Here is a 26,469-nt window from a genome sequence, read left to right on the forward strand (position 1 = left end):
GTTAATTTGTATAAAATAAATACCTAATATTGAAATATTTTTCTTCAATAAATTGTACTTTTCACAATATCATATTGTGAAAATGGAATTGATTATATGTAATTTCACACAATTAGATTCAACATCGTCAATACCATAATTACTTGTCAATCGCGTACTTTGCTAGATGTAACATTTCTAGACATCTTTTCACCTCCAGAGTACGGAATCCCGCATCCATACAATGCCAGCCACTTTTTTCAAATCTCTCCATCTTGTCATACGGTTTACTAAACTTAGTTTACTTGAAGTAGGTACTTATTAAAGGACCACGCTTAGTCTCCCTTTTGTCGGTATACGATAAAATGGATACGGTAGATATATTATTATGTACCGTATTACCATACCTTATCCATTGCCTATCTGTTCTACAAAATAATATTCTAGTGTCTAAGCAATTAACATAAGATCTAGTTCACGTTGTAGAAGCGCTAGATGTCAGTTACAAATAATTTCATTAATAATAATTAATCACCATTCCTTGAGCCCATATCAGTTCCGGACTACTTCCTACTGCAGGGGCCTCATTGCCTCATTCATTCATTACAATACAATAACGGGTCGCAATAAAACAAACAACTGATAACTATGAAATATACTATTTTATGGTAGAGTATAATGATATTCTTAACAGTTAATTATCACAGATTTACCCTTTGTTAAAATATAATTGTATAGATTATAGACTTAACGCTATAAATAACAATCACCGATATTAATTGTATGAGAATTATGCATATTATATTAAAATGTTTATTTTATGCTTACCCTATACTTCGATTGCAGCAACCAAATACTGAGAGCATTTCAAATATCTTATTCTATGTAATCATAACACAATTACCATGTGAGCTCCTAATTAAACTTACTTAGTAAGTACCCATCTATCAATTTTTTTGATAATTGCATGTTTGATTGATCCGGGTTATAGGTACCTACAGTTATTTACATGCTTTGTGCACTCTATATCTTAGGATGCATATTAACGATATTTTCAATAGTAATATCCATATTACTAGAGCCATAGTATCGTTTACATAGTTTCCTGATAGGCCCAAATATTCTAGATAATATTTGGGGTCTTTGAAAAGACAGAGAATTTTGTAACATGGCAACTTTTCTCGACCAAATCCGTACACGGTTTGCAGGAATGCGTCGAAGGCGTAGCGGAAGTATGATATGAGCGCAAACGGTTGGAGATAAGATGGCATCTCTTTGTAGGGGATGAAGAATTCTGAGAACATTAACATTGGAATGTTCGCGGCTGGTACTACGAACAGGCCAAGCTGGAAAAAAAGAGACATTAAATATTTGATTAAAAAATTTCTTTGACACATGGCAACAAAAATATGTACATAGTATGAGCACTTTGGTTACCCAAATCGATTCAGTGACAGATCTACGCTATCCGAACAATTATTAGATACTAGCGGTCCGCCCCGGCTTCGCCCGTGGTTCATATTTCGCAATAAAAGGTAGCCTTTCCTTTCTCGGGTATCAAAATATCTCCATACCAAATTTCATGCAAATTGGTTCAGTAGTTTAGGCGTGATTGAGTAACAGACAGACAGACAGAGTTACTTTCGCATTTATAATATTAGTAGGGATTATTTAGGTGCAATAACAATAATATAACTCATATCGATACATAAAAAAATCTACCTTGACTCCACAAGCGGCACCGACCACTAATCCGAAGGTTTGCGCCAATATTGTAATTAGGGTACAAATGAGCCAAGCTAGAGCTAATCGGTTCATTTCCATTGGCTGAGATGTGAAGTACCACGCTGGGAATACGAACACTGAAGCACATAATAACTGAAAAAGAAAACAATTTATTAAATATAACTATGAAAATCTCTGATATTACCTAGGTACATTAATAGTAGGTAATATAGTATTGTATTATCTGTAATACAGTGAAACTTGGTTAAGTGGAACCTGGATAAGTGAGAAACCTCCATAACTGGAACTCATGCTGAGGTCCCAACACTTTGGCACTGTATTACCTCTGTTAGTGGGAGGAGGTAAACCTATATATCTGGGATTTGTTCTTTCGATTTATCATCATAGTTACCTCTATAACTGAGACAGTGAGTAAATTTTATATGCATAAACCTCTGTAACTGAGATAACATTGTTTGTTTACTTATTCTTATTCTACTCACAAATTCCAAGTACGTAAGTACAAATTTTGAGCTTCAATTACCTTCAGTTTTAGTTTCGCTTTACTATCATACAGATTTTTATTTGAAAAATGTCAAATTATTATTGGAACCCTCTGTAAATGAGACAGATATTTATTTATACCTGTATATCTGAGACACTGGGTAAGTGGAATACCTCTATAAGTAAAACAACATTGCCGGTCCCTTGATGTCTCACTTAACCAGATTTCACTGTATTAGGTAGAGGAAAGTAACCAAATATGGAATACCATTTTGTTTTTGGGATATAAAAATAAAACTTTGCATAAATTAAATCAGTTTATTGTTTTAACTGGTCAGTCATACATCTATAAGTAATAATTAACAGCATTTAACGAAATATATCAGTAATCAAATTAAAATTTTACACAAAAAACAAAATCCCAAATGAGTAACCAAATATGGAATAGGTACCCATATATGGAATATAAGCATAAATCAACATAACAATAACAAAAATGTAATGAATATCTTTGAGATCAATGAAATTAATGTAACATATTGTGATAAATGAAAGAAGTTACGTAATTACTTGCAAAAGTCACAAATCCAGATCCATCTGGACCAGCACATCATAATGTGTTTAGAGCCCATACATCAAGCATTTAATTCAACTTTCTCCACTTTCATCCATGGAAAAAAGTCTTGAACAGAACCTCATGACTCTGCTGATGCATGTATGTTACATTCTGCATCTGCAGAGTCAGAAGGCACTTGGTCCATCAACTCATCATGTTCCACTACCTTCATCAAACTGGATAACGTCTAGTTCCTCAGAGTCTTTCTTCTTCACTATCATCCTTATTTTTCTTCGATTGTTTGTTTCTCTTAATAAAGTTAATAACGTTGAAAGAAGAAATAGAAATATAATGATGAAATAAAGTTGTCCTAGGGACTTGGAAATCCTGTGCCGCTTTCAAATACCCCATTTTCTTTTCCCGGACGAATTTTATAGATTGTGCCGTTTTTTCTTCATCCCAGATTTTTCGTTAGGTTGATTGTGAACCGGACATTCTAAAAACAAACATTACATACAGTTTTTAAAAAAATAATAGCAAGTTTATAGTATTCCATAATTAGACACCGACGACTGTCCATATTTGGATTTTTATACTCGTTCAAACTCTTCTAAATATTTTTTCAATTCACAATATTTTAAAGACAAAAGATCATAAAATGGTGAAATAAACATAATACCGATATACTGAATAGTATAACACTTATGTAAACAAATATAATAGACGGTAAATACTCATTTATTACTTACCTTAAAAAATTTCTGCATGGCAACAAAACAAAACACCCCTGCCACACGTAAACCGTTCACGCAACTAACTTGATGGTGTTAGTGCGATGATTAGTACACCAAATGAAACAGAAGATGGTCAAATGTTGCGATTCATACTTATAGTCTTAGAGAAATGAAGGAATTCCATATTAGGATACTATTCCATATTTGGTGACTTTCCTCTACTGTTTACGTACACATTTAAGTTACAAATTCAATTTACGAGTGCCAGGAACGTTATACTACCTTCAATAATATATTGCTCCTAAGCCAGTAACCGACAATGTGATCACCTTGTAGGTTCAAAATGATTTGAATATGGCCCCTTTTTATTCATGTTCGTACTAAATTAGCGAGTCCGAATTGTAATGTATTTTTAAAGAGTTCTTCTAAATGTGAACATGCTAATATTACAACTACCAAGAAAACATAATTATGTATGTAATACTTTATGATTACGGTGCTTTAGACTTAATAATGGTCTAAGGCTTTAGATAACTCTATCGAAACATTTGTAAATTGCACGTGCATTCTGCACTACCATTTTATCATAATATCATGAGCATATTTAAATTGTGTGGTGCAAAAAGGGAAATTCTAAAAAAGAAATTAATACATACCTGTATAGGCAGATCCACTATAATTTTCGATGCACAGTACGTAGATAAATAATACCATTTGTTTAAATGTTCTTGTATCACAACTGTGGCTTCCACTGGGACTAAAAATGAAAATTTTGAATTCATTAAATATTTAATAGAGGCTAGAGCTGCATTATATTTGTTATTATATATTAATACTATTTAATTATTGAACTTACAAGTATGTATCGTAGGCATGGCATTCGAGAAATAAAGGAAGAGTAAGAAGAAGAATAGACAACCAGTGTTGGAGATTGTTCTGCCGCCATCTTGTCCTGCGCCTTGGTATAACGCGCCAAGCAGTAAAGCGACAATGAAATGTGTAACAACTCGAATCTGGAAGAAAAATAATAAAGCACATTTAGAAATACCGTCACAATCAATGAACATGCAGAAGATTATAATAGGAGAGATAAGTACGAATATGATACCTATAAAAATTATCGATATATACGTATAGGTATATCTACCTATTTTGGTATAATGATATTATGTACCTGTGAAGGTTCTAAGATAATTAACAATAAACAGTTGTCTGCTTGACTTGGAGTTATTTATACGTGTTCCCTGTACATCACACCTATGTTGATTGTGTTTAGTAGTGTTTATTGTTTGGTAAAACTAATTTTCGTTTTTTCATCTATATGTACTAATATTATAAAGCTGAATGAAGAGTTTGAACAGGAGACCAACAGGAGCTGAGCACTGCGGGTAAAACCGCGGAGCACAGCTAGTAAGAAAATATATGCTCTACAAACCTGTGTCAAATGTACATCTCTTAAAGCTCCTAGAAACCCTCTCCATAGCAGAGATCTCATCTGTTGTCTGTATCCCGCTGCGCAGCCCTTCATTTCGAAAGGCGTATTCGATTTCAACAAAGCCTCTGCTTCTGGTGAATTAACTGTAATTTTTTATGAAAACCTAAGTGAAAACATGCCTTATGTTCTAATATTCTTTTCATTTACTATATTTTTATTGTAAAGATTAAATATGGAATTTAAAAAAATAACTTTGGCTTTATTAACTAGGGTAACTAATATTTCGGTTTTAAATACGTATGCATTTTATTAAATTGCAGAAAAAATTGTCTTAGAGACAAAGCTTTGCCAGAAGAGCTTTTTCACGTTGTTAATTTTGAAACATAATTACACTTTAATAATATAAGTATCTAATTTGCAGTGAAAATCCTGTTAGCTTCTTTTAAAATAACTTTATAGTTTATACCCATTTATACCTTTTTCATGTTTTTGTTGGATAGTTCCCTCAGTAAGTTTTCTCATTTCAGACGCATATGTTTTTGCTTCCTTCTCTAGGAGAGCTAGGTTTCCTGTGTGTTCGCCGGTTGCTATTTCTAGAACTGTAAACGATAAATATTTATGAATAAAATAAATTTTGCATTGATAATACTCATTTCCTTTTTATTACATTCTTAAGTAATATTAAAACAATAATTTTTCTGTTATCAATATTATTGTTTTGACTCTTGATAATGATGTGATAAACACGTGAATGATAGATACACTGGCTTATTTTTAATTCATAAATATCATGCTTATTATATATAGGTAAGCATGTTTATAATTATTAATAATTATCCCTCGATTGTGTGAATGAGTAGACAATAAAATTACTTATACATTAATTGAAAAGAGTCATAAACCTTTTATTTTGAAATAGTGATAAATAATTAAAATCGTTCAAACAATACTACTAACGATAATCCGCCATATTGTAATAGTGTGGGCATACGAATCCAGATTTCTTCAACGTCTCCGGTAAATCGGAAATGGCGCCCGCGTATATCGTCCTCCCATTGGCCAATAGAATGACGTCATCAGCGGAAGTGAATAGTTGTGAAGACGGTTGGTGGATCACACAGGCAACTGTTCGGCCACTGTTAGCAACTGATCGTAGTGCTTGGGCTACAGACATTGACGATACGGAGTCTAGACCACTGGAATTTTTAATTAACAAGATATATTTACTGAATTTGTTAGGTACGATATTGGTTCTTATTGAACTAGAAGTTTGCAAGATATGTATTACAATCATTTTTAATATTTATGCAACTTAATAATTGTTATCCATTGGTTTACAATTCTTAAGTTTGCGGCCTTTATTATTTCTGTCTGGTGAACGCCTTCTACAAATTTAGATCCAGAAACTTTTAATTAACTTTCAGGCAAATGCCCGAAATCCGATAGCATAGATCTAAGTATACCAAAATTCATTAGTTTTTAGACCATTACATCGCAAAATATAACATCACACTTTAATGTTATGTTAATTTCAATCTTCGGTAATGATTTACGTAACTATAAGTACCTATTTAATATTTTAAAGTATAAAAGACACATTTATAAATACATACAAACCTGGTGGGTTCATCCAAAAGCATGATAGTTGGGTCAGTTAGCAGTTCGCAAGCGATTGTCAATCGTTTTCTCTCTCCGCCCGAAAGAGCGCCGGTTCTTGTGTTGAATACTTCATTGATGCCTAATTGCTTTGATACTGATTCAATCTGTAATAGATAATTAAATTTGCATAGAACAACAAAATAATTTAAATTTGAAAAGTGTTAACCGAATTTTTATTAAGTATAAGTACAGAATATGCGACTGAGATATAATTGACTTACAATGTAGATACATTATGTTCTTATTTTCTGCGGCTGAAATCTGATAAACATAATAATAATGAAAATCCAACTGTAACCTTCTTTCTTCATTTATTCAAAGTTTCAATACAGGAAAACAATGCTTTTGTGCTTATATTCAATATTGCCTTTACAAAACAATTTCAGTACATATTTAGATAAATAAACAGCATTGCCTACTAACAGTGTGATTCCTTTCATTACGCGAAGCATTGGGTAGTTTCAAGGATGCTGCGAACTGTAGCGTCTCCTTAACTGTGAGCGTGTCTATAAGAGTAGCATGCTGAGCTACCAACACTACGTCACGACCGGCCCCTAGCACTGAACCAGATACACCAGTTTTTCTGGAAAAAGGAGAGAAATAAAAATTAATACTTACTAATTATTTAAATAAATATTTCAATTCCGTTTTTCGAGATATCATTTATACTTATTTTTTTCAAGTAGTTTTAACCATTTTGGCATACTTGACCAAGCATATACCTACCCAACATTATGTTAATTTATTATCTTGTTTGCGTTATCCGAGATAAGTAATACAAAATATATTTGTTTTTTATTAAAATAGGCTTCTCGATCCATGACATAGGTTTTATATGTCACGATTTATATTCATGGTATTATTATTTTAAGACATACTTACATACATAGTAAATTTATTTTAAAATCTTTTCATATAATTTTAATTTTAAACAACCATCCGTATTTTCTTATTTTATTTTTCTGTGTATGCAAATTTATGTTTCTCTAATAATTTTCTCTGCAATATTGAGCTAATATTCCCAATAGACTTTGATTGTCAATGAAGTAATTATTATTTTCCCGCCCCATTGCAACTGCGAACCGATCAAGTATTGTTCTATAGGTATACTTAGAGCTCGATTTACGCACGCAAAAGGTAATCTGTGGAAATCTTGACGTAAGCAAATGTTGTTACTTGTTCCAATTATTTTATTAATAATAGAGAAGGCTGTTAGTACGCAATCTTTTGCACTAGATTGTAGGTATAATCTGTCAGTAAGCTTTACTTTCTTCTGTGTGTTCAGAATTAAAAACCATGACATATAGGAAAAGCTTAATAAAATAAAATTACGCTATGGACAGGGGAGCATAACGTACGTTTTTTTGTTCTTATTAAATCTTATTATTTTAAAAATAAAGAACACGCTGCTGTACTGGTTTTTACAGTTCGTTTCCTAAAATAAATTTAAATTGATATTAATTTCCCAATACATACTTCCTTCCAGCAAGAATTCTCATCAATGAGGTTTTCCCAGCTCCCGAAGGCCCCAATATGAAAGTAAGTCGTCCCGGGCGAATGGCACCGCACGCTCCATTGAGAATTATCTGTTCCCGGTCTTGGGGCTCTTTCGTTCTTCTAAACCATGATCGTGCTGTGGATAAAAAAGTAAATACTTATTTACTTAAAAATTGCTTTGAACTAGCGAAATAGCATGACGAAATTATGCTAAGTTTCCCACCCAGTGTGGTAAAGTAAATTTCCTATCACCGTCTAGGCTTCTATTTATTTCCGCAAACAAAAATCATAAAAATCAATATTTTTATGAGGAGCAATCTCCATTGTGACGTGAAATACAATAGAACAAAGAAACAAATTCTCGCATAAAAATATTGGGATTCATTGAATTGATTTCACGATGTAAAAAAAAACACGGGAGAGATATCTATCATAGAGGCGAATAAAACCTAGATTGGTAATCTAACTAGCTTTTTAATAGAACTGGTAACGGAATAACAATGTACCAAATTGTGCAAACCAAGTATAAAAAAGCTCATGAATTCAAGCTCATGAATTTTAGTAATCTTTGTAGCCTGGGCCTCAGACAAGATGTTTTTGCTTCTTTGATTAGTTGCATGGTAAAATGTAGGTACTGTATTGTACATGTAATTTTCCATGTATTTATATTTTCTATTAATGTAATTATTCATTATAAAAACATTAAAAATATTATCTCGTGACATGTGTACGATTTACGTATTACATCGAATGTGGACTGTATTTAGGTCGCTAATATGCTGCTAATAATGCTATGATATTATGGGACAACTGGGAACACTTTAATTATCGCTAATAATTATATATAATTCACGCGGATTCGAGCGGATAGATTAGCACTCGGGCGCTGCTATGGAAGAACTGCGCTTTCCGGCCGGCTCGGCCGTCGCACGATAATAATGCTGAGGCAGCTTGACCTCATTTACGTATTGCTCAATAATTGTCATTAATGTAATGTAACTATGGATAATAAGTAATTTAAAATAAAATGTTTGTTCGCTGCTCGAACATGCTCCCGAGGCCCACAGAAGATATATATAAAATTTTATAAGTTTGGTAATGTTTGTAATGCATAATGATTATAGTTCCACCACTGATTCACTTATAGCAGAGCGTTTGCTAGTTATTGGAGACGTCGACCTATCGCTCCTTTTAAATCGCCCACTTGCCCATCGTCTGAGCCTGTTTTGTTCACATGATACTTCACTACACTCTCCCCGCTCGGGTAAGGGAGACGCACGAACACTAGTAACACTTTTTTGGTGCACACACACACTAGAATCGACACACTCTTGGGGTATTGTCCGAGACTGAATAGTTTGTTGCGCTGCTGGGACGCTCTGCTGTTGCGCTGCTGGGACGCTCTGCTGTTGGGCTGCTGGGACGCTCTGCTGTGGAGTCGCTCGACTCCTTCGCCACCACACGAAGAAAAAGATGCTTGCTAATATTGCTAGTGTTAGTGTTCCATATGACACTGCGTATTGGTGTAGGTCGTGTTTTGAAATACCTAAGGTATCCGTATTCTCGACAGCGTTTTTCATTATTTTTATTTTCTCCCCAAGAGTTTTTAATGATGCGTTGATATCTTCGTCGTCGGAGTAGTTTTCGATAGGCAGAGCAGAGTTAATCAGATTGTGAATGGGATTTAATTTGGTTTCTAATATGTCGGGTTTCAGATATAGCTTGTTTTCAAGTTGCTTAAATGAGTACAGTGTGATATCTTGTCCCTTTATTATGCATTGTTTGCTTAGTGATATAAGTCCGGCCTTGCTGACTTGGCGCGACTGTATGTCATCGTCACATATAATGCGTATGTGTGCTGTATCGCATTGAAAATATAAATATGTAGTTAGATCTTGTAATTGTATCCAACTACTTTTACAGCTGTTTATATTGTATTTACATTTATTGTTTTTTAGTTCGCAAAAACGTTCATTATTGCTAAAGCTTATTATAGGACCGTGCAATTGGCAAAAATAAATATCATTCTGGTTTTGGCATGCTTGTAGCTCGGCTAATGTTAATGTAATGTAGGCATCTCTCTTTATGTTTATAGAAATATATTCCGCTATTGGTTTTATGCTTATCATGTTGCTGTTAACTTGCTTCGGTATGGGTATCAATCTATATAGTTGGAAATTGTCCCGGCTAATTAATGGTATGAGTATTTCAAATATAAAGAAGTTTTCGGTAATTCTAGCTTTTACCTTTATTAATTTATAGATTTTATACAAGTCTGTATGTATGTTCTCTATGGGTAATGTGACGTCCTTGGGAATTTGACTTGATATAATTTGCAGCTCGTCGCGCAATTGCTTTGGTGACAATAAGTGTACATTTATCTGGCCGTGGTAAATATCAGTGGTAGTGTCCAATAGAGTATCTTGTATTCTCCGTAAATTCTGAATCAAATTGTTGCACGCTATTGCTGATAAGGTCACTTCCTGAATGGTCTCAATTTCTGATTGGATTACATTTGTTTTATTGTTTAGGATATTTAAATGTCTGTTAAAGATTTTGTACTGCGTTTCGATGGTTTTTTCAGTTCGCTTTAATATGTTGAATTCGGCTTCTATGACTGATGTTTGGTTCTTCCAAAGTTGGGTTATATGATTGGCGTTATTTTTAATGAGCTCGATTTCCTGTTCATATTTCTCAGCAAAGCTTTGATCAAGTACTCCGAATAATGAATTAGCCACTGAGCCGACCGCATTGAAAAGACCGCGCCGGGTTCTTGACCGCGCGTCGAAATGCTGATTCAGTAACAGCTGGTTGTAGTATTGCAGTTCATTGTAATCGTGACGTATTTGTAACAAGATAGTCTGGCAGTGATTCGATTCATTCATATTAGCGCAGGTTTTTTCTAAGTAATCCGATAAAAGATCTGCCGCTGTGTTCCCTTGCCAATATGGAGACATGTCAAAATATGCGATTAGCTTCCATTTGTCCCTAGCTAGTTGCATTTCGCCCATCGAGTCAAAGTATATGGATAGATTGCTTTCAAGCTGTTTTAACTTATATTCCGCTGTAGAGTACGATAAAATGCTCATAAAAAATATTAATGATAATACGATGCTTACAAGTTTTGAAGGAATATTTTGTCTGATTCGACTTTTATTTCTTTCGCTTTTCAATTCGCTGCTGTTGTTTTGAATGATTCGACTTTCCTTTCTTTCGCTTTTCAATTCGCTGCTGTTGTTTGGAATGGATATATTATTATTTTGCTGATAATTGCTTTTTTCTTCGAGTGGTAATAATGATAACTTTACTACTGGCCGCTTTAAGATTCCATTTTTTGTTTTTAATGTAACGACTCTTACTAACCCGTCGCTTCCTGGATGGGTTTCTACTACTCGGCCCACTGGCCACTTCCCGGCTGGCATATGTACGATTTACGTATTACATCGAATGTGGACTGTATTTAGGTCGCTAATATGCTGCTAATAATGCTATGATATTATGGGACAACTGGGAACACTTTAATTATCGCTAATAATTATATATAATTCACGCGGATTCGAGCGGATAGATTAGCACTCGGGCGCTGCTATGGAAGAACTGCGCTTTCCGGCCGGCTCGGCCGTCGCACGATAATAATGCTGAGGCAGCTTGACCTCATTTACGTATTGCTCAATAATTGTCATTAATGTAATGTAACTATGGATAATAAGTAATTTAAAATAAAATGTTTGTTCGCTGCTCGAACAACATGTATATTTTAAACATACTTAATCTATTTATAAATAATTCAGCTTGCGTAACGATATGAATGAAAAGATAAGTATTGAATGAAATCAAAGCATCAATAAAGCTCTATGTCAAAATAACTACGTTAAAAAAATCAACTTAAAAAACGGAAAAGTAAAATAGTCCATTGAAAAGTTACATTTGGGGTTGCATTTCTTAGAGGACGCAATTTTATTTTTTTGATGTGTAGGGGGGGTCAGTGTGAAGCTATCACCAAGTTTGTGGGGTCCGGTCGCCACCCTTGTCCCACGGCCGCCATCTTGAAAATAGCGGTTGATATGGTTTTTACGATATATCTCTTAAACTATTTATTTGATACCCACTATATATATATTATTTATGTGGGCCCCACAAACTTGGTTTTAGCTTCACATTGACCCCCCCTACATATCAAAAAAATAAAATTGCGTCCTCTAAAAAACGCAAGGTTAGGCCTAAAAATGTAACATTTCAATGAACTAAAAAATAAAAAAGATTTGATATTATTAAATACTACATATTATTTAGACGTGCTATTTATTTAATAGGATGGATGTCGGTACCATTTTTAAATCTTTAACGTATGAAATTCGTAAATCCATTTTGAATGGTTCAACACGATTTTTCAAATTAAAAAATTATCGTTTTTTATTTAGTTTATTTAGATTAGATATATCCTCATGGACGCCGCATTTAGAATATAGAGTTAATATTTATTAAATTATTTTTAGGATTTTAAATTGGTTGAAATCAGGTTTTATTTTTATTGGTTAGTTACTTTTTTGCATACAAATGATAAATTAACTCTTGACATTCTAATATATATATATATATGATATATCTATGTATTACATAGGTTATTCGTTTTTTTATGTAGTTCAATTCTGTCTCTGAATTTTTAAAAGCTAACAATTAATGCATGATGTTTTCAAAGTTCACAGTCGTTAGGACAAACTTTATCTAAGTTTTATTATTTTGACTTTACATCTCAATAAAGAATACAATTTGTTATAGTTCTTGTACATCAACTCAATATAAAACGAAAATTGTAATTGATAATTATGAAATGCTCGATATCTTAGCATTTAGTAGGTACCTATGTTATACAAAAATATTAGTTAGTTATATTTTTATTATTTTAATAATTAAAAATATAAGCGATAAAAATATTTATTATAAATAAATATAATAAATACTTCATTGCATTTCTTGCGTACTGGCGCGATTTGGTCATTTAGGTCATAGTAAAAAGTTAGTTGATGAAATACTTGTTTATATATAATAGAGCAGGCTCCAAGGAGATGTTCGTTTGCATAAATAGCGGACCTAAATCTGACTTCTGATATATATTGTATAGATCCCAGACATCCTATAAACAGATGTTGCCAACCAGTTTTGTGGTCCCCTTCCCCGCACCCCGGTAATTAAATATGGCATACAAAGAAAAAAATAAACATTTCCAAAACATGCCGCGTGGGGTATCAAATGAAAGAGCTTATTGAGTAGATCACGAATATATAGCATACTATAACATTTCTTTCACTTTCTCTAAGATTTTTTAGAAAATTTACGAAAATGGTCCATTTTTGAGTTAACTTTAAACCACTATAGTTTGAAAACTCATGAATATATTTTTTAAATTATTATTTTAAATAATTAACAATAGTCCATTGTTTACGATTCAATAGTTCGTACAGTGAAATAGTTGCATGGGGGAGTGGGGGGAGCATTCAAAGATGGCGAGTATATTTTCAAGTTTATGCCAGAAATAAAGGCCTAATACAAAAATATCGGTGTCAGGGCTTAGAATAATTATCTCTGCACTGTCGTTGTGTTTGACAGAATGAAAAATATGGCAGAACATTCTTGAATCAGCCTCTTAACTTCATCAGCCTCTTCTAAACTTGAAAATATACTCGCCATCTTTGAATGCTCCCCCCACTCCCCCATGCAACTATTTCACTGTACGAACTATTGAATCGTAAACAATGGACTATTGTTAATTATTTAAAATAATAATTTAAAAAATATATTTATGAGTTTTCAAACTATAGTGGTTTAAAGTTAACTCAAAAATGGACCATTTTCGTAAATTTTCTAAAAAATCTTAGAGAAAGTGTAAGAAATGTTATAGTATGCTATATATTCGTGATCTACTCAATAAGCTCTTTCATTTGATACCCCACGCGGCATGTTTTGGAAATTTTTATTTTTTTTCTTTGTATGCCATATTTAATTACCATTGTGGGGAGAGGGGGACCACAAAACTGGTTGGCAACATCTGTATATAGGATGTCTGGGATCTATACAATATATATCAGAAGTCAGATTTAGGTCCGGTATTTTTGCAAACGAAACTCCACTGAGAGTCCGGTCTATAATGTGTATATGTTAGGCTAGAGAGCAGCTGTGATTTATTATACCTAGGTGTGTTTCAAGGATAGAAATAACAAATGTGCCTAGTATATAAATAAATACATAGTTAAATACAGATCACTGCACTCGTTATGTAAAGTGAAGTGAAGGCAAAATACGTGTTTGGCCGATTTAATAACTTATTGTATTAAATTACTTCACGTGATTATGATAAATAACTGTGAGAAGGTTGCAGGTTTGTATATCGTTAGAAGATACGATCAAAATAATTATAAACTATAGTGTATTTTATCATTTTTATGTAGGTACAATGTACAGTGTACACCTAATAAGTACACTGCAGTTATACCCAGATTAGATATTAGAGGAATACAAATTATATTACACATGACATAATTTTATATATCTAAATAATACCTATTACTGGTAAACTTCCGACATTTTTTAAATATGTATATATAAACTAGCTTTCCGCCCGCGGCATCGCCCGCGTTTTCAAAGAAAAACCCGCATAGTTCCCGCTCCGATTTTATTCCGGACTTCCGGGATAAAACCTATCCTATGTGTTAATACCAATTAACCCTCTATAAGTGTGCTTAATTTAATTGTAATCAGTAGTATTTGCGTAAAAGAGTTAGGTACAAACATCCATCCTCACAATCTTTCGCTATATATATTAGTAGGATAGGATAGGATAGCAACCAATTGGGTTATTATAGATAATAATCTTAAAGACTGAACTTATTAATTACCATTTACCTACACGATTTTACTAGTTTCACATGTAAGTATATAAGTTTGTATATTATATGTACTTAACCGACTGCTTCTGCTTCGAGTTGGACCGACTACAACAAAAATCTATATTTTATTATAATTTTATTAAAGTGAATTTTATTACATCGTCTCAAACTTTTTGGTCTGTGTAGCGCATGTCGCGTGACATGCGCGTGACGGTCGAACCGTACGATACCTAATTATCGTACAAATACGATAATTTTGTGCCTAAGTTTCACTTTTACAGCGGTTTCATAAAACCACACAAGTTTTTTAGATATATTGTTACTTTTTTCAATGAACAACTCAACATTTACATCGTTTTTTAGCTTTTTTTATTTTCTCATATAATGATTAAGTACATTATTTTTGTCCAGTAGTTATCTAAAACGAGATACAGATATAAGCTTAGCAGATAAAGTTAAATTGAAAAAGTTGAAATAATAAACAAACAAAAGATAAATAACTTTTTAACGCTTAATGAAGGTGATATACTGGCTTTACATTTTACATTTTTATCGGTAGGGTAGAATATACAATATAATAAAGTTATTTTTTTTATCTCTCCGACATAATGTCATTTTTATAATGTCCTTTTTTGTAAGTAAAGGTTGAGGATGAATTAAATAAAAGGTTTATTCGATTAAGATTCGACTGAGTATATTAAAAATAGGTAACTTGTTGGTTGAATGACGGCTGTTGACGGACGTAGAATGGTTTTTATGTCATTAAAATTATTTTTATTCTTTAACATATAAAAACTTTTTCTAACATAAAATTAAAACGCCTTCAAATAATCAGAACTGGAAACCAATAGGAAGGCATTATCGTTAAATAAAAAGAAACACCCTCGTCGAGTCGAAAGTTCAGAGGTAACAAACAAAAAAATAAATAAAAGTAAAGTGAAATTGAGAAACTCCAGTTTTATTGAAATCGGTTGAAAAGCTTTATACATATATAAAAAAATAGGTTTATATAAATAAAATCAAGGCATAATTACTTTAAAATTTAAATAAAATATAATAGCGAAACGTGCTTTACACATAATAATATTTTCCTTGAATAAAAATGTAGTCATTGTACCTATTTATTGCATGGGTTAAGATCAAGGCAGCAGACATAAGGAACATTTAATGTAAAAATATCTTTATGACAAATTTTGATTGTGTAAAAGGTAAAAACTACATACCTATGTATGTTACTAAAAAATAACATCATACATAATCTGTGTACATAATACCTATGTATGGAGGTGTTATTTTCAGATTTGAAAAGAAAATTTTAACTCTGAAAGAGTTGTTGGATTAAGGGTGTGGTTCATACCGGTAAAACGGTACTTTCACTTCAAGAGCACATTTGACAATTTTAGGGGCTACTTTGTGTTTACCCTGGAACTGAGAAAGATCCTAGGACGCCGTACAGAACAGTAACTTTGAACAGAAAACAAAAAGGAAATAGAATATGTCGGGAATTTGTGCTTTATGCATTTTATAGCCCAAAGTTATTTCTCTATTGGAAAAAATCGGGATAAAATTTAAAAATTACTTAGTAAAACAGACCGATTTGACGTGTAGGCGGTGTAGGTACTTGTACAAAGTTTATTTTGGTAAGACAAAATACAATAGCATTTACAATTCATAAAAAATTCAATAATATATTCGCGTTTTTGGATCATTACAGTTGCGTTACAATGACACAGCATATTTTTGGTATCTACTGACTTGGATATAAAGAAAAAATATCGTTTAGTTTCAGCATAAACTAGAGTTTTATTTTCGAATGCATTAAAATTATTGCATAGCCAATTAACTGTGAAATTAATTTTAAATCTCTTACGACCGAGCATAAAGTTTGGTCACATTTAAACTTACATACTTAGGTACACGAACATTTTAACTTAGGTATTATATTTGCGAATAAATTATATATAATCACAAGGTTACTGTATCTGAACGTACTACAATTATAATTATTTTTTTATAAGTTAAAAGGTCTGTATAAAACACCAGATAAGATAATTGATAGCAGGGTGCAGAGGTCATTAAATATTATCATATATTTAACCCACTGTGCTAGAATAGGCACAAAATTAACTCTAATCATAAGATGAATGTGAATACTAGAAGATATGCAACATTATAATAGACCATTTTATAGAGCCTATTATTTTTATCTATTCATGAAATTTTAATTATAAATGTAAAACTTTTTTTTGTACCATTCTATTTTAGCAAGAAACTTGGTATTAAAAAAATTATATGACGCACAATTGTTGTTTAATTTATGTGGCTATGATAATTAATTGTCTATAAATAATAATATTACCTAACATTAATTGTAGCACAGACTAATAATAATATACTACGTATATTATAGTAACGTTTTTTAAACCATTGACTTTAAACGAATATTTTTTTTACTTTTGTTACATTTTTGGTTGAAGCTTGATGTTTTATAGCCTTCCTCCCTAAATGGACTAAGTAAAACTTGAAAACAAATTTTATTTTTTTTTGTTTCTAACCTCCGTTCCAGTGTCCATCCATTCACCATCAGTCGCATTCTTGAATATAGCGTGTTCAAATTTCAAGCAAACAAAGAAACTCTTCATCTTTATACATAATATGAATAATTAAAAATCAATAAAAAAAAAACACTGTTGTGGGAACTATGGATTTATTTAATGGCGCTGTTGGGTCGCCAAATGGTAAACGACAAATACCACCCATGATTCATGATCACTTGTGGTTTGGTTGGAACACCAAGGTTTGGCGTATGCAAATGCTTTGTCCACTTTAAATGAGTAAGGTAAATACAGGACTATGTGGCGATAGGAATGAAAAAGTGGACCGGGATAGGCGAAGACGAGAAAAAGAATAGTATTCGCTATTCGGTGGTCATCTTCTATTTCTTTGGTAGTTTCCTTGATGCACACTGATAATTCCTGCAGACCTTCACATTACAAAACTAGGTGCTGCTTTATACCTACATAGTACCTACTACATACTTTAATCTGGTAATAATAGTATCTATGTAATATTATAATAATATCTGTTTAGGTTTTTGTTCAGGTACTATGATATGCTGCGTTCTACGCGCAGTTTTATCAGGGTCATAACTCATAACTATCTGTTTATATCCGACAACACCATAATGAGGGTTATGTTTCTTTGGAGTAGGTACATATTTATTTTTGTATTTTTTTTATAATGGATAAATATTACTTTGTCAGGCTTTAAAGCTTCATACTTCATAGTACCTAGTACCTACTGAGATATACGCAGGTTTCGTCAGAATTTCAAAGCAAGGTTTTGGCGCTAAAAGTTCGCAGCTTTTGTCATGATAGTGAAAAAATATGCAATTATGGATTTCGAAAAGGATATTGAATTCTAAATTATAGTTTTATAGCAGGAGCACTAGTTTTAATCATGATAATACATAATATTATGTGGATGCCCTGAACATAAGGAACAAAGGATTTATTTTTTTAACATTCATAAAGCGATTTTAGCACATTTTATTTACTCGAGCCATTTTGGTCGTCTGTTGACGTAATTTTGAATTGACTTTGTTATTAACACGGTCTTGTTTTCTTAGATTATATTAATACCCGGTCAGAAATTTTGCAAACGATTTATTTCAATCCATTTAATGATGAATCTGAAACTATGTTCCATTTTGACGACGAAACAGTTGATAATCCACAGCTTTTTTGCTATAGTAAAGAGAGAATAGACCGTGAGTAAGAAATATTTTTTTTTGTTGCTAACAATAAATCGTATAATATTATATATACTAATATTATAAAGCTGAAGAGATTGTTTGTTTGTTTGAACGCGCTTATCTCGGGAACTACTGGTCCGATTTGAAAAATTCTTTCGGTGTTAGATAGCCCATTGAAAGTAAATTGCAAATTGCAATTCAAAAATTATACATTAATTTTATCTTCAAATAATTCAAATGACTAGCTTTACATAATAACAATATTGTATACTTACTTAGAATTATTGTAAGTATAATATTATTATTTATTATTGACCATCCAAATGACACACAATAGTAAGTATAATTACCATGCGCAGCGTATCTATTAGCAATTTGGCATAACATAAATAATAAATAATTATTGACTTATTAAGATACTTAATAAGAAATTATTTTTATCTCAGAACTGCTTTATAATTGGATTTATAATATCAATAAATTTAGATACCAATAAGTAAGTTATGATAATTTAAGTTAATGTATTTTAGTTAAATCTTAATAACATACACATAATATACCTATATAATATAACCAAGATCAATTAAATAAAAATAAAAATGTTTTTAAATTCCAATTTAAAGATCAAATGTAGAGTCATGCAATATAATAAGTCGTTTGCATGCAAGTAAACGACTTTCACCACGCATCATTCTCACTTTCATATTTAATAATAAACAGTATAACGCACCTTTTATTTTATAACTGAGATCCGTAAACAATGTGATATTAGGTTTTATTTTAGTGCCATTTATTTCACCGATTTCTAGATCCATTGTATTCTTTAAAATACCATTAAATGCCACTGCACTCGCGCATCCAGTAACAACGATATATAGTAACTAGTAAGTACGTAATAGTATCTAATAATAATATTATTATGTGCACAATTATTATTAATCACTTAAACAAATACGTATATACAAGAGGAACGCTCGACGACAAGTGAGATAACTCAAGTCCGCCCCACGCTTTACTATCACTGTTTGATGGACAAAAGAATTATTTAATAATAATAATATTTTGAATTCATTTTATTAAAGAAAAGCGTATATTTATAGACAATTTTACTAAAGCTAATTCGGTTTGCGTTCACCAGAGTTATAGATAGAAAAGAGTTCAAGAGGAGATTAAAACCAAGAGAAAAGTTAATTAATCTTTTTAAAAAAAATTAGTGCTTAAAGCTCGTAAAATTACAATGTACCTACATATACTTTAAAAGGCTGTGGTGCTATTAATATAGTGTGAATCTTGTATCTATCAATCATTTTGTTAAACGGTTTCGCAAAATGAAATTTCATATTATGAACGTAAAAGTTGATGAATTTACTATAAAATATCTAAATATATATGAATCAGAGCATAATAACTACGGCAATTTGCTTAACATTATGCATAAATTATACTTTTCCTGTACATGATCTATTTAAATGTATTTATTTATTAATATAAGGGTGCAGCACAATAGAATGATTGATGAAATCCTCTACAATAAAGCATTGATTAAAAAACTCAGAATAGGTACGTACCTACATATCATAACCAAAAACTTGACTACTTACTCTACCTAAAGGTCTTCGCATACAATATGTAAGTAAAATTATATCCCTATTTCTTCCCCTCGAGCAACTAATACTAAGTAAAAAAAGGAAATAATAATTAAATAAAAACTGGAATTCGAATCATATTTATAACAAGCTGCTCCGCGCGGTTTTACCCCCGTGGCTCCACTCCTGTTGGTCGTAGCGTGATGATATATAATTATATAGCCTATAACCTTCCTCGATAAATGGGCTATCTAACACCGAAAGAACTTTTAAAATCGGACCAGTAGTTCAAGAGATTAGCGCGTTCAAACAAACAAACAAACAAACTCTTCAGCTTTATAATATTAGTATAGACTATAGATGTGTTAAGGGATGAAGAAGGTCGACAATTTTGTTTAATCCTGACGTGGAAACGTTCAAATAAAAAGCGTATAGAATCATCTAAAACTAGTTGTACGATTTTATACGTAACAAGTACCTAGCTAATTTTATGATCATTCTCAAATACCTACTTTTGACGGTGTTCATAAAAATAATAAATTTATATTCGCTGACATACTAAACAAGTTATTAACATTGTACGTGTCTTATAACAATGTCCTAAAGAACCTTCGGATGAAACATATTCTAACGCATAAACATATATTAAATGTACACCAAGATATTTTAAAATTATGATGATATAATTATATTATGGCACAATTTTTTTACATACCTAAGTGCAATATCTAGGTAGGTACCTTCTATTTTTGTTCAACTAATCTATAAAAGTTTAGCAATACACAGTTTAAATAACCGTCGACTTACATAATTAGAAATTTCTATCATGTACTAGTTCACATATACAATATACATATTATATTGTATTTTATTATATTACTCCGAACAAACCATCCAATGAACAGGAAGACACGAGATATACCTACCGCTTCTGAGATCCAAGACACAGGCAACAATCCAGTTCGGATATCCAGCAATACTGTAATATTCCACTTATATTTTTATTAGGTATTATTTTATTATTATTACAAATAATAACTATAAAATATAAACAATGTACTTTATAATCACAGACGGTCTAATTTTACCTATATTATGTATGTAACTATTTTGAGGTTAAGGTTTCATAGCCTCTATTTATAGAGTATTATATACGGAAGTAGAGGTACAAACACGGTACGAAGTTAAGGTTAGAAGACTACAGTCTTCTAACCTCAACTATTTTATAGAAATAAATTAATCATATTTAAAGGGCATCAGAGCCGTTGAATACCATAGTTGTGTTCGCACGCAGATTCCTACAAATTACGTTTAATGCTCCTAGGAAGCTATATGATGTCATTAAGTTTAACTATAACACATATAATATATGTAATACTATGACTATACTAACTTACCAAGTAGGCACAATAAAGATAGTTTTACGCTTTGAATACTAAATCAAAAAGTCCACCAACTTCTGTATGCAAACAATGTAGGGACGAATTTTTTTTAGCTTGCTGTTTCAGTTGATAGATTATGTCTATTGTTTTTATGTAAAACCTTTCCGGTATATTTAGTTGATTTCTAATAAATCAGACAAAAAAAAAATCCCGTAAGATAGAAGTGAATGAGCTAAGGTTAATGACTTGCTTTAAAAATAGAGTTTTATTTTTTCTTTTATCGATGGAAAAGTTTGTTGTTATAAATGTGTGTTTAATTGTTTTATACGAAATAGTACTTATCTAATGAATTAAAATATGTTTTTCATGGTCATAGTAATGTAGTCAGCGGTTTATGAAGTGTTTATGTGATCAGTTACATGCTTTTTTCTTTCTTAAATTTCAAGTTCAAGTTAAAACTATGTACCTAACGTATATTTTTATAAGAATAGTATTTCTTCATTAACAAGATTTCATATTTGTCTGATCTGGACAAGATAATCTTCAAATTAAACGATGTTATTTATTACATTAAAAAATGCAGTTGTATGACGTAAATCTGCAATGCTAAGGATTTTTCCTTTGATAATCGCTTCTTTTGATACAAAATTATAATTAAATAATTATATAACTAGGGCCTATAATTGTTCGAACCTGTTTCGTGGAAAATTTTGAATAAAACGATTTTGTATCCTTGACTTTTAATTTTGTAGATGTGTCTTTGAGACTAGCGACAGTTCATTTGCCTTTGTTACTATAAAATTAAAATAAAAACTATGTAGTTTGAGTTTAAATTAATAATTTTTAAATCGGCATTTAAAAATTATTAAGTGAATGGTATTAAAAGGTAATAAATAACGATGAAAATACAATATTTTAGAGACATCGATGACGATAAAAAATATGATGAATGAAAAGTCCCGAAATTCAAGCCTTGTATTATTCGCATATCACACTTATACTAGTACCTAAATGAAATCAAATTAAACTTTGTATTCAAACTTTGAAGGGGGATATTACTTATAAGGTATGTCCTGCGAATAAAGATTCCGATTTCCGATATATATGTAGGTAATATTATCAATTATCTGCAGAATGAGTAATAGTCATTATGTGTAAATAGAAATTCAATGACTCGCTATTCCATTTGGCTCAGAAAGGAAATGCTTAATATTTTAATTAATTCAATAAACCAAGGAAACAAGATCGTTCATGACCCATTTTCCAAAAAACCCTCAGATATATATAGCAAAAAACTCTTTGTGGTGTTTGAAAATTAATGCTGAGGAGAGATAGCAAAAAAGAGTATCAGGCAAATAGTTACTATACGCATAAATTTAAGTGTAAGTTTAATTCATTGACCTTGCTTCAAGACAAATTTCAAAAATTTGAAAATTTGAAACAAAATTCACTTTGAGAGTGACAAATGACAATCATAATATGAATATGGAAATGCATATTTTTGACAAATTGCACGTTAATTTTAAAACTACTAACTAGTTAAGTATCATTTTGTTAACTTATATTAAATATTGTCCCACCCTGGGTTATTAATTAGGAAGCAATATGTATTCAGATGAAGCTCAGTAATCCATTATCACTGAGCTCCCTTAGGTACCCAAAGTTGATGGAATTTTTTGCGAAGGTGAAGGCTTCGTTACTTCATCTACATATTTATATCCAGTCGATTTCATTCATTTGAAAATAAAGTAATTAAAAATGTGGCGACATAATTTGAGTCGGATTTCGAGGCCGTTTAGTACCTTCCTAAGTTCCTACTCACCGCGCTTACAGCCGCGCCTACTAAATAAATAATAATAATTTATTCTAATATTATAAAGCTGAAGAGTTTGTTTGTTTCAACGCGCTAATCTCAGGAACTATTGGTCCGATTTGAAAAATTCTTTCAGTGTTAGATAGCCCATTTATCGAGGAAGGCTAAAGGCTATACAATATACATATAATAATTATAATATCATCACTCGACCAACAAGAGCGGAGCCACACGGGTGAAACCGCGGGGCGCAGCTAGTACTCTATAAATTCGTTATATAAATTAATATCATACTGTAGTACAACATAATTATGACATGGAATGATGTATAAATCCTAAATGTAACGAGTCGTAGCAATAAAGCGAATTTTATTGATACTTGTCTCTATTTGCCCAGACTAAACTTTAAATACATCTATATTAATTTATCTTTAATTAAATCTTATTTTACTGCATATTGGCATTGAGTAAACGAATAAATGTTGAGTTAGAAGCGGCTTTACCCTTGACCACACAGGTATGGTTTTATATATAAATTTTCTATACGTATGTATGCAAATGTCCCTAATGCAGTAATGCGCACTACCATTGTAATCACGTCTGAGGCCAAGGAGCAGAGACGAATTTAATAATTTAGATTTCCGATCTTTTTATATAATATCAACAACGTAATAAAATCTCTAAGAATAATTAATAGCACTGGTTAATTTCATGTCACTTCACTTCGTTTACATATTTCACGTCATGAACCTCAGGACAAATCAAAGACTTTTTTATCCTACAATAGTACAAGTGCTACTTTCTTACTTATGTTTTTTTTAAAAACAATTGTATTTATCTACTATAATTATTGTTGGATTTTTTATGACTAAATGTAATTACCACTGTAATGACCACTTAGGAATGGCTTTATATTTATAGATTGCGTGTTTAGAATTGAATTATTTAATAGATAATAAATCAGTAAAGTAGGTTATTAATTATAAACTGTAACCGCGCGGACATTTGCTGTCATGAATTCAAAACGTTTAATTATCAGTCTTTTAAGTAAAACATTAAATAAGTCATCATACAAGTAAAAACCAGTCACAGAATTGTATAGGTAGATACCAGCTGTGCTGTGCGGTTTTACCCGCATTGCTCCGGTCCTGTTGTTCTTAGCGTGAAGATATATAGCCTATATGCCTTTCTCAATAAATAGGCTATCTAACACCGAAATATTTTTTCAAATGGAGCAGTAGTTCCTGAGATTAGCGCGTTCAAACAAACTCTTCAGCTTTATAATATTAAGTATAGATTATCTACTCAATATTGGACTTAAGTTTGATCATGGCTGCATGCTTATTACAATACTTTTCAAATCTTTTTATTTCAAAATTGTTAATCATTATTGCACGCAGATAATTAATCAAGACACACCTTCATAACATATAGAATAGAATAGAAAACACTCTTAGAAAACACTATTGTACAATGCACACAAAAACAAAATTTACAGAAACGATATGTAATTTAAAAATAAATGTATAATTTGACAAATTTACATATAAGAAAATTAAATTGATTGTCTGTATGTACAATGTACTGATATGTAATGTAATGAGAAATTATTTTAATGACAGCCAATCACTCTACCAACAACAGACAACTAACAATGCAATGGACCCAAAATAAGGTTTCTTAAAATGTGTATTTTTTATCTTAGTTTATTTGACCTGCAAGCGATTTTCACTATAAAAAAAGTTAAGCTAAGGTGGAGAATTCGCGGGGAAATAAATTGTAAAGATTACAACTACAATGTAAATAATATCTAAGTTATCATGAATAATTATTGGCTATCGCTTACCGTATCTTTGCTTGTGAACAATTTTTCAAAATGTGACATAGTTAATTAATGTTAATTAATTAAACGATGCAAAATTAATATTATCAGGTTTTCATTAACACGTGAAATTTTCTTAGGTTCTATATGAAAGAGAAGTCCAAAATTATATATAAAAGCAGATTACGATTGACTTAAAATAAAAATAAAGATTAATTGTATGTAATAAGCATTTTCGCATAAAATAGATAGATTATGGCTTCGTTTTCTATAATATTGAACTATGCTAAACAATGCGCATGTTAAAAGTGAATATGTAAACTTAATTTATAGATAAATCCTTATTATACGAGACAAAATAATTGGTTGATTAATAAATAATAATTAGCTCTTCCTTTTCCATATAATCTAACGAAGCATGTCAATAGTGTGATAATAATTATCTTCATTAATTACATTTTGCAAATACTAATTGAATAAATAATAATTTATTTGATATGTAGGTACCACTAAAATTTGATTCAATCCATAAGTAAGTACCTACCTGTATGTAAGATTTCCTAAAATACTAAGAAATTAAGGAAAATAAAACGAAACTTTTGTAAATGGAAATAGGTAAAATAATAATAAAAATAGGATGATGATTATTACAATGTTATTGGATTTTTATACGCGTTGTGATGAAAATTATGTAGCTCTTCAGAAATATTTATGACAGCTAAACAATAGAGTAGTAAACAAATAACACTATTGTAATTAAACTTTGATAAACAGTTCAGAGATCACAATCATAATTGTGGTGCTAAGTTAATAATCTGATGTAAAACTTATGATAATAGGAAAAAAAATATAATTCTATTTAAAAATTAATGGCAGTTGTTAAAAATATTAATAAATAACTTACCGTCAAACGGTATTCTAGTTGAACAGGAAATATCTGTGAACGCCAAACATATTCCATCTTCGAGGCTCGCATCGTCTTGTCCTCTTTCTAAATCCATTACAACAAAACTCACGATCAACGGAAACACTAATACAAGGCAGAGTCTCGGAGATGCTCGGAATTGGATGATTATCCTGCCAGTATATACTATATGCTATATAGCTACATACAAGTAGCCGCGTACCCTATTTATTAT

At 31.3% G+C, this 26,469-nt stretch overlaps 1 protein-coding gene across 2 annotated transcripts; it reads right to left on the reverse strand.

Moving 5' to 3' along the window:
• Nucleotides 1-376: 376 nt before the first annotated feature.
• On the reverse strand, nt 377-26,346 carry LOC149909061 (ATP-binding cassette sub-family G member 4-like). Of its 2 annotated transcripts, none has more exons than XM_090120665.1 (11): nt 26,235-26,346; nt 8,069-8,225; nt 7,016-7,175; nt 6,551-6,696; nt 5,891-6,129; nt 5,410-5,532; nt 4,934-5,076; nt 4,355-4,511; nt 4,155-4,255; nt 1,702-1,857; nt 377-1,325 (listed from the first exon to the last, which is right to left on the reverse strand). In XM_090120665.1, exons 1-11 carry the CDS (start codon nt 26,329-26,331, stop codon nt 981-983), a joined length of 1,824 nt encoding a protein of 607 aa, XP_089976791.1. In that variant the 5' UTR covers nt 26,332-26,346; the 3' UTR covers nt 377-980. The 2 variants fall into 2 exon arrangements, with proteins under 2 accessions (XP_089976791.1, XP_089976792.1); XM_090120666.1 differs by lacking the exon at nt 26,235-26,346 and adding an exon at nt 19,458-19,708.
• Nucleotides 26,347-26,469: the final 123 nt, after the last annotated feature.

This window comes from Colias eurytheme, chromosome 4 (genome assembly GCF_061535395.1).
Source record: "Colias eurytheme isolate Ceu_HAF_F1 chromosome 4, ilColEury1 Martin Lab GWU primary, whole genome shotgun sequence".
NCBI lineage: Eukaryota > Metazoa > Arthropoda > Insecta > Lepidoptera > Pieridae > Colias > Colias eurytheme.

Excerpts from the sequence above, each read along its gene's own strand:
- LOC149909061 (XM_090120665.1), bottom strand. The coding sequence starts at position 26,331 with ATGGATTTAGAAAGAGGACAAGACGATGCGAGCCTCGAAGATGGAATA. Across the intron at positions 8,226-26,234 it reads AACTAGAATACCGTTTGACG|CACGATCATGGTTTAGAAGA; the intron begins GTAAGTTATTTA and ends TTTTATCCACAG. Across the intron at positions 6,130-6,550 it reads CTTTTGGATGAACCCACCAG|TGGTCTAGACTCCGTATCGT; the intron begins GTTTGTATGTAT and ends TAAAAATTCCAG.